Source organism: Prosopis cineraria, unplaced genomic scaffold, assembly GCF_029017545.1.
Source record: "Prosopis cineraria cultivar Desert tree isolate PC_DT_omini unplaced genomic scaffold, ASM2901754v1 PC12, whole genome shotgun sequence".
NCBI classification, from domain to species: Eukaryota; Viridiplantae; Streptophyta; class Magnoliopsida; order Fabales; family Fabaceae; genus Prosopis; species Prosopis cineraria.
The window spans coordinates 719,999-730,133 of NW_026555343.1; the positions used below are offsets into that span (position 1 = coordinate 719,999).

General features: G+C 33.9%; 1 protein-coding gene and 1 pseudogene across 1 annotated transcript; both read right to left on the bottom strand.

Annotated features, from left to right (window-relative positions):
- Positions 1-127: 127 nt before the first annotated feature.
- On the bottom strand, positions 128-1,609 carry LOC129288237 (aldose reductase-like; annotated as a pseudogene).
- Positions 1,610-6,870: 5,261 nt separating this feature from the next.
- On the bottom strand, positions 6,871-9,471 carry LOC129288822 (patellin-6-like). Its single transcript, XM_054925584.1, has 4 exons — positions 8,335-9,471; positions 8,095-8,219; positions 7,725-7,866; positions 6,871-7,498 (listed from the first exon to the last, which is right to left on the bottom strand). Exons 1-4 carry the CDS (start codon positions 9,049-9,051, stop codon positions 7,238-7,240), a joined length of 1,245 nt encoding a protein of 414 aa, XP_054781559.1. The 5' UTR covers positions 9,052-9,471; the 3' UTR covers positions 6,871-7,237.
- Positions 9,472-10,135: the final 664 nt, after the last annotated feature.

Consider the following 10,135-nt stretch of genomic DNA (forward strand, 5'->3'; position numbering starts at 1 on the left):
CAGAAGATGTTATAAAACACATGCAGATCCTAAATGTGCGTTTTAGGATCCAAAGCTCAAAATTAATTTGTTGAAATAAAGATGAGAACAAAAGGGCACTTAATGGGTTAGAGAGTTGCAGGATAAATTGTGTCTGATTTTTCTTGAGTCTGGTACACATCGAATGATTGCACTTAAATCTGACAGTGCAGGAGAGAAAAGAAAGGAGGATAAAAGAGTCGAGTTGAGTAAATCCAAGTGTGAGCTAATCATCATGGTCCCAAACATCAGCAGCACTCCTGAGTGGTCCTGCGCTTTTATTCACCAACAGCTCTTCACCATCCAATACTCGTCTCTGAATCCATCATTCACAGCACGTCAGCATTATTTATTTATTTGGAGTAACACATCTTTTCTTTCGACTTATAAATTGAGTTGTGAGGAGCTTACCTGGTCTGGGATGCTGCTGAGGCCTGAGGGCCTTGAAGTCTTGCTCTGGGATGGTCCAGTTGAAAGCACTGACATTTTCTGTCATTCTTTCTGGTTTGGTTGATTTGGGGATGACACTTGTCCCTCTCTGAATGGCCCACCTCACCAACAGCTGCCCTGGGCTCTTGTTCAGCTTCTTTGCTATCCTATCCACCGTCTGATCATGGATCAGATCTCTCCCTCCTCCTTATGATCCTAGTGGTGAGTATGCCTATCATCATCACCAAACATTCTGTTGCCATTCTCACTTTCCAGTTTCTGCCACAAAACTCCAGAAAATTAGATTCATTAAGTATAGTATAGATAATTACATTGACTTGAATGCCATTCTTCTTGCAAGCCTCAAGCATCCTATCATTTCTCCATCCCGGATGCATCTCCATCTAAAACATCATCAACTACAAAACTTCAGGAGCTAGTAATGGTATTCTTCAACTAACAACTTTTGAGCATACAATTCCTTTTGGGATATCAAAGAAGCGTAACCCTTTTGGAGTGTTCCTACCATGAAAACAACCAAGTCGAATCTTGTGAATTATTAATTAATGTGATCGTATGTTCGGAGAGAAAGTGATGCAAAACAGCAAGTTTTTTGATGTATCAAGATTTTGGATTGGCATATTGTGATGGTTTGACCAGGCAGATAGAGGGCAATATATGAGCAAAGCTGAGAAGTTTGTTGAGCTTGGTTAGAGTGAAATTGCAGATTCCAATGTCTCTAACAAGCTTCTCCTTCACAAGATTCTCCATTTCTCTCCACACGCCTTCCATGTCAAACTCCAACACTTCTCCTTCCTCTGGTGGTCTGCTTGCTCCTTCTTTTAGACGAAATGGCCAATGAATCTGCTTTTTTGAAAATTCATCATGGTACAGCGATTCTTTATCATTTCATTCACATACTTATCAAAGAAAGATCGCTTTTTAAAGTTTTTATAACTCTTTCCATTTAAGGAATGTTAATTACTTCACTAAAAATATATTAACAAATTAATATGCAAAAGTATCAACACATCCATGCTGAGAGTTCCGATATATGAAAGCTCCAAGAAACTACTACGTAAAGATCAAGGTAGTTAAGTTGGAGTTCACAAAGTGTATTGTCCAATGCAGGTCTAAACCTTTCCGGGGCTAATTCAGTGCACCAATATATCCAAATTTCAGTTTTTAAAGTTCATTGAAAAAAGTCAACACTCCTTGATTACATGTAAATATCAAGAATTACATATAAACTCAACAACTAGAAGGCGTAAGGATTTTGATTTAGGGTGCAAGGATTTTGACTAGAGTGCAAGATTTCTGGCTTGAGATATAAGGGATATGACTTGGGTGCAGGGCTTCTGGCTTAAGTGCAAGGATCTGGCTTGAGTGAAGGCTTCTGACTTAGGGTGCGGGGCTTCTGACTTTGGTGCAAGGAATCTGGCTTAAGGTGCAAGGAATCTGGCTTAGAGTTTAAGGCTTCTGACTCGAACAATTATATGTAATATCTTACAGATTACATGTAAAGCAAATACACAAAAAGTACACCCCTGTCAATCTCTCAAAATTACATGAAAAATGATTATGGATTACATGTAAATTAATTTGGAAAAAAATTCATGAGCATGCCTAAGAAATAATTTACATGTAATCTTTAGTGAATTACATGTAAATCAAATACATAGAGAGCACACCCTTGTCAATCCCCTAGAATTATATGAAAATGATTATGGATTACATATAAATCAATATGGAAAAAAATTCATGAGCATACTTGAGAAATAATTTACATATAATTACTAGCTGATTACATGTAAATCAATCAAACAGAGAAGACGCCTCTGTTAGTGCGTTGGATTTACATGTAAACTACTATTGATTACATGTAAATTGATGTGGGGAAAAATTCCCAAGCATGCCTAAGGAAATATTTAAATGTAATCTCTAGAAAATTACATATAAATCAAACACACAGAGAGCATGTGCTTATCAATCTCCTAGAATTACATGAAAACGATTATAAATTACATGTAAATTAATATGTGAAAAAATTTGTGAGTATGACTATGGAATGATTTACATGTAATATCTAGTGGATTACATGTAAATCGAACACACAGAGAGCACATCACTGTCAGTACCCTTAAATTACATGAAAATGACTATAAATTACATGACAATGACGAAGCTAGAAGTTTTGCATCCTAAATCAAATCTCTTGTACCTAAGCCAGAACCCTTGCACTCTTTAGTTTTGGTAACCCAAATCAAAAAATATATTATGAGGAGTAAAAATAATATCATGCTCATGTTAAACTACATCATACCCTATACAAAAAAATAAATAAGAAAACACTGACAATAAGCTCTCTCTTTTTTAAGTATCATACATTGTATAGCCATCGCAAGTGAGTCATTCATGCCATGCTACATTCAGGTGTAAGATGTTTATCTAAAATGAAATGATTAACCAAAATCCAAGCTTGCTATCTAAGTCAATACATAGTGCATGCTTATGACAGTGACTTTAGATTTCATGATAATTATAAACAATTATATGAAAACTTCATTAACACAACAATTACCATATGTTGTGTCTGCTATCACATACAATGCTGCAACCATTTTCATTGAATCTTTTAGGAGATTATATGGAAACTAAGAAATTAATAAAGGAAAATCTTCATAGTTGCTAAAATTCCAACAATTATCCCTACCTTGCTTGCTATATCTTCATAAATAATCATTGAATAACCAAATTCAGTCTTTAACAAATTACATAATGGCAAAACTCTTATAAATCTTAAATTACACTTATATCACTTCCATTTTTGGCACCAAAATGACAAATTATATAACAGCTATTATATAATAATACCACCTTCGATTCATTAGTTAGAAAATTTTAGAATATGCAATGACCATTTGTATGTTGTGTTATTATTAGTTCTCACAATGTACTTAACCAAAAATTTTGTATTACCATAATTTTATTCAGCCATTGAATCTTATTCAAAAAGTTTTTACATCAATTACAAAGCATATGATAATTGAATACCAACAAAAATGATCATGGCACAAAATAATAGGATAATGATCTCAAAATGAAAGGGGATGAATGAATATTCTAGAAAAAAATTAAAAATATAATCATCAAGAAAGAACACAAGAACACAATAAAAAGGAAAATGAAATGAAAAATTCACACCGCATGATATTATACTCACATTCACTACTATACTTTGATTTGGATCACAAGTATTGAACATTCCTTATATGAACCCTCAAAAATGGTTAATATTGCATACCCATAAAGAGAGAGACAATGCATTATAAAGTACAGAGAGTTACAGACACATAGTTAAGTATATACCAAGGATTTGGTATAGCAAAGAGGCATCTTTTGGTGGATTTTTGATTATTTAAAGAATGCAACCCACTTGTCTAAGGGACTAAACAAGATGTAGCTAAAATTTAGTAATGTGATTGGGCAAACCAAAACAAAAAAATAAGTTATAAGGGAAATACATTAAAATTTTGTTCTGAAATTATGAAGGGCAAAAATTTCTTCATCAAACTTGTGGATGTAATTGCATTTAATGTATAACATTCAAGATTTACAAATCAATTTTCCATTATTTTTTACTTACTATTTGACAATTCAAAAGTGCAGTACGCAATTAATTTAGAAAGTTCAGTTCAGCATTACATTTAGGCATTTAAAGGAGTCCTTAGTCAAAAAATATTGTTCTAGGTTGAATAAATTTGAACCTTTGAATGATACTTGCAAATTTGTAACTTTGGGTTCATATAGTAACTTCTATCAATTATCAACTTAATTAATACATTCAAGAGGTAACCATTAACCAACCAATGAGAAAGGAAAGCACTCAAGCGAAAGTCAATGCCCATCAAAAGAGAAGAAATGTTTATGTCCAAACAAAATGAAATGCGTGAACCTGTAACAATAATAAATTATAAGAAAAATACTTGCAATCTTTATTTCATATTTATGAATCAACAGAGTCTCTTTGATAGCCCTTTCAGCCTTAGATCAGCTAAAAAGTTCAAGCTTGGGAATATATGCCTAACTTCTAGAAGAACAGGAGATAATGGGGGAAGTAAATCTTGCAGAAGAAGAGAGGAAATCTTTGTTGAAAATTACCTTTCACATTGCTTGAAGTTGCTTCTCTCTCACCGCAAATTGCCCTCCGCAGACATGAACACACAGTGGCACAACACAGTTGAAGAGCATGCAAAGAGAGGAATTGAAGTCCTCTGAGAGAAGAGTCATACAATGGTGGTCACGTATGGTCGCACGTGAAGCGATGAAGGGTCCAAGTCACAACTCACTTCTTATGCTGAAAATCGTCTCATGGAGGAGGGGTGTTTTTGTGACTTAGTTAGATTATTTTATGAATATTTTATTCAGAATGGTCCTTTAAATGCAATTGGTCTTTAGGCATAATTTTTGTTTAACTAGGTCTTTTTCACCAATTTACCTTATTAAATTTTTAAATAATTTTTATAAATTAATTATTCAAATTTATTTTGAATAGCCTAGTTTAATATTAATTATTTATAATTTTTATAAATTTTTATTTTAGTAAGTACAATATTAAAAATAAAGATAATCTCCTAACTAAATCTTCCTAGTTTTTTTTTAATTAAAAGTTCAAAGTTTTGAACTTGAATTGTTAAGAGTAAATCTGTATGATCAATTTATAAAAATTAATATCAAATTTGGACCTACCTAATGAACTATACATATGGACAATCAATAGATTTATTAAAGATTTTATAAATTTTTATTTTTATTAAAACAATAAGTAAAAAATAAAATATTTAGATCTAGATCATCCAATTTAAATTTGAATGATCAAAATTATTTTAGAGGTCATCACCTCTAATGAGCACCTAATGTGCTCCCCAAATATTTCCACTTTTACATATTTTTTTTAACTTCCTTTGTTTAAAAATGCAAGTTTTTTTTTTTGAGAAATTGAAAGTTAAAAAATATAAGATTATTTTATTATTTTAAGGTGTAATTAATATATATTTAATTTTATATTTATTTTAAAGTGAAATACCCTATTAAATGAGGGTAAATATAAAAAATAGTATTAATTAAAAGACAATTAGTTAATTTATTAGGAGATAAAATTTAGTTAAAAATACCTTATATTTTTTAACAAAGGGTGTATTTGTAAAAAAAAAAATGTAATATTTCCTCTTTTTTTTATGAGATTAGACCAATTGGAATAATCTTTTCTAAATTATAAAAAATTTTTATAGATAATTTGATATCTCAAAATATAATATACTTTAACAAAAATAAAATTTCATTAATTATATTTGTTTCAATATTTTCCCTCCTTATTTATTTTATTTTCTCTTTATTTAATATTTCATAAATAAAATTATATCAAATAAAGAATATTTTTAAAAATTTATATTTATATTTTAAGAATAGAAGATTGTAAAGTAAATTTAAAAAATTTTATTAATATAAATAATTTTTATAAAAAAAAATCTCATGAAGTGATATAAAGAAAGTACCGTACTTTCAAATTACATTAGTTCTCTTAATTTCGAACTTTAAGTTAATTACCATAAAAGTTAAAAGGATAATGAAAGCGCAGCTTTTGGTAGCAGGCTAGCAGCGAAGCACAAGCTTTCGGACGAAAGGTGAGCAGTTCAGGAATTTCACCCCCTTCGCCCTTAATGGTTCACGAATTTATATTTTAGTGACACTTTCTTCTTTAATTTTCTTCACTATTTTAAAGGTCTCTAATTATTAGTATTTATATTTATTCTTGGTAAAATTTACTGAATCTTGTTGGTCATAAAAATTTAAACCTCATCTCATCTAAGCGTTTGTTTTATTACCTTGGTGCAAAAAAAATAAAAACAAAAGAAAAGAAAAGAACTAACCATTGAGTCCCACGATTTTAACTAGTTTATAATTCAATCCATTAATTTTCATTCAGTACAATTCAATTTGTATCGTTTAACTCATTTATAATTTAATTTATGAACTTTAAGTCAATATAATCCAATTTCTGTAATTTTAATCATTTAAAATATTAATTTTAAAGCTACAATAATAGCTTTATCTTCATAATTTTATTTTTTAAATTATAGAATTTGAATTGAAAAAAATCAAAGCTTACAGACTGATTTTTAACCAAATTAAAATTATAAAGATTGAATTGTACTAAATCAACATTCAAAAATAGAAATTTTATTATGTAAAAAAAAAAAAAACAAGATGAATAACTTTTGAAAAAAAAAAAAGTAGGAACTTTTAATTTCTGTTGCCGGTATGCAGGAACTTCTAGTTTTATAAACGTTATAATGATTTTTCAAACTATAACCATATCTACAACCAGAAGGCACAAATAGGCACCAATAGGCACCAGTGAACTATTTGATGGGTTGGCATTGGAACTCAGAAAATATCAAATCACACTTCCACACTTGCATATCCCAGGCTCTGCTTTCGTTCGACCTCTTCCTCTGAAATTCATTATCCCAATTTTCAAAACTTGGGATTAATCAAAGCTCAATCATACTCCTTACTTCAATTGAATGAAACTAAAGCACAGCTGGAACAAAAAGCACTGCACAGGCAATAGGCATTTGCTTGCCATGAGCAAAAGTGAACAGCCTCGGTTGTATCACATAGAACAAAGCAGTACCTTCTCCCTTTTTACATTGTATCATGACACCACCTCTAGTATTTCAAAAAAGCATACAAACATGGGCAGTAAGTAAAGCACGGAACAACATCTTTAGTTGGGGCTGCATTTGCGCACCACGTAGCGATATGCAGCAGCTTTTTTCCTGCGAGAGCCGCTGTTATCCACAGACAGTACCAACTTGCCTGCTTCTCTTGATGTGAATGAATTGTGTATTGCTTCTTCTGATGGCCCCATCTTCCTCGCCTTCTCTAATGCTATCATGTAGCTTCCTTCTGCACTTGGCACAAACTCAGCACTGTACTCCAAGTCCCACCCTCCTACCACTATATCCCATGTGATTGTTGCTCCCGCCTGTAGACACTTCATTTCATCACATTATGATCCAATCCAGCTACAAGTTCTATTTATTTATACTGTTCGATGTTAGATTCAATTCTCATTTGAATTCTTCAACTGTTACTGCACTTACAATCTTCCAGGTTTTGTAAATGATGCTGTGTTGTCCACACCTAATTGAAGTACTAACTATTGAAGATTAAACTTCGAGCATGAGAAAGGTGTAACTAAGGAATATCACCTCAATTCCTTCTATTTGTATGTTCACTTTCTCCCCTCCTTTTACAGTAAACTCAGATGCAGGTTTTGGGGGACCATTCTGCAAATCAATGGGGCTGCACAGCCCTCCGTACTGGACTGGAATATCCTCGGGCCTTATAAATCTGACCACAACAAAACAATCTGCGTTTCAGAAAGCAAACCCTAATGAACTCCAATAGAGAAACTCAGGGCATGTGAGGATTTTATTTGAAGGGAGAAATAAGTAATGCAGAAGAACAGCTTGGACATTAAAAACCAATAAACAAAACCCAAACAAAAGTTTAAAACAAACAGTTCTTTTGCTCATGATAAGAGATTAAACCAAGAGGAAGCATAACCAAACAACTCACTTGTAGAGTGTCTCCGCAGCATTTCCTTCCTTAGAGATCACAAATTTGTTCTTAGTTCGTTGGGTCACAAAAGGACTGAACATTGAATACAACATGCTGAAGTACCACGGGACATTGATGAAAATCTAAAAGCCCGACAGAGAGAGTAGTGAAGTTTCCACCACATCAAAAGAATAAGAGAACCATCATGTCTCATTTTTCCAGTAAAACGACAAAAGACAAGACAAACAAATAATGTACCTTACGAGCCACCATTTCTGGGTAATTGTCTTGGAACAGATTGAGGATCTGATTAGAAGCCAGTCTAAGCTCTCTCTTAGGCATGTCCTTAAGATCAGTAACTTGAATAATAGAATTGACCCCACCAGGCTTGAAATGAAGAAGCTTAATACCTCTCTCTAAAACTTGCACTCTCCATCTCAGAAATTTCTTAAGCTTCTCCTCGTCACCGAATATTCTTTCGTACATTTCTTTATCTTTGAAAAGCCCGTAAGCATTGTAGCACACAGGGCGTCCCTCTCTGTCATGCCCGTGCATATAGGCTATAACCCCTTCGAGCTCTTTGAACCCCAAGTCCTCCTCAACGATGTCGTTTGCACCAAACTCCTCTCTCCAAGCCAAGCATTCCAGAAGCATGTTAAGAGCATCTCCGACTCTGAAATCTCTGGCTCTCAGAAATTTCAAGAGAATGACATCAGATTTTTCGTCACCTCCAAGAAGTGAAACACCCCACATGGAACATTCAGAGGAATCAGAGGCCTTGAGCTTTTCCTTGAGCTCCTGAAGAGCCTTCTTCTCGGAAGATTTCAGGTGGGAAATGAAGTAGGTATCTTCTTTGAAGGAAGGAGTCCGAAGAGTGGCTGCCTCCATTAAAGTTGTGACGAAATTTTTCTTGTAAGGTTTCGGGGAAGCTTCTGGAAGGTCCCGGACGGGCATGGGAGAAGAGGAGGAATCCATTAATGGGGATTGTGAAGAAGCGAGAGAGACTGCCAATGGAGTTTATGGGAGAAACGGAAAATGGGGGCAGATTTGAAAGCGGGATTTTGAAAAATGCAGCCAAGAGCGGAACTTTATCAGGTTATCGAGTGTGTTACAGAGAGAGAGAGAGAGAGCGACTGGGGGAAGAGAAAGAAACAATGAGAGAAAGGGACAGGGAAGGCAAAAGAAGGACGAGAGAGGGAAAGGCAAAGATTATTTGAGCGGGGATTTTGGTTTAAAGTTGGGGAATGGACGAAAGTTAAGCAAGCAATCAAGCAAGGAGTCAATTTGAAAGGAGACGAGGTGACCCAGCGCGTGGGAGAGAGAGCCATGGCACGGTCTCTGTAGCATCATCATCGATCATGTGCCCCAGCCACACCACAATTGCTTCAGCTTTGAGACCAGGCCGAGTCACAGAGAGCCGATCGGAGCCGGGTTAGCTGGGCCGTTTTATAAATATGTAACAAATGAAAGCTCTCACAATCTGTACTAATCTCACAAAAATTGAATTTTGAATATAAATAATGTAATACAATTTTCATGCCAGAGAATTCAAAATTGAGGTATAGAATAGTTGCATAGGTTATAGAGGCTGAAGAGTGTGGACATGTGGTTTAAAGAAATTAGCAGCATAAGCGTGCAGCAGCATTGAGTCACGTGAGCCATTGGTTGGGCTGAGGGAGAAGATTTTTAATGAAACAGAGAAGATTTACAATGAAACAGGGATATGAATGAAATGGAAATGAAACAAAAATGGAAATGTTTTAGCGGGTGACCAGATCAACAGGGCCCGTTTCCTTCAATCATGCAACAACAAATCACAGTGGTTGATTACAATTCTCTGATCTGTAAATCAATAAATTCATTTTCCGTGAGATTTTTTTAGAAAAAGAAAAGGAAAAATCAAATCACCAGATGACCAGAAGCCAGAAGGTAAATTTTTGAAGACGGGGAAAGGGGTTCTCGTTGAAGTTGGTGGAGAGCGAGTGTCCGTTTGTCATGCTAAATCTTGCCGTGATGGGTTTTTTTTTTTTTTTTTAAAACAGAATAAATGCATTTACAT

Excerpts from the sequence above, each read along its gene's own strand:
- LOC129288822 (XM_054925584.1), bottom strand. The coding sequence starts at position 9,051 with ATGGATTCCTCCTCTTCTCCCATGCCCGTCCGGGACCTTCCAGAAGCT. Across the intron at positions 7,867-8,094 it reads GCTGCGGAGACACTCTACAA|ATTTATAAGGCCCGAGGATA; the intron begins GTGAGTTGTTTG and ends TGTTGTGGTCAG. Across the intron at positions 7,499-7,724 it reads TACAAATAGAAGGAATTGAG|GCGGGAGCAACAATCACATG; the intron begins GTGATATTCCTT and ends AAGTGTCTACAG.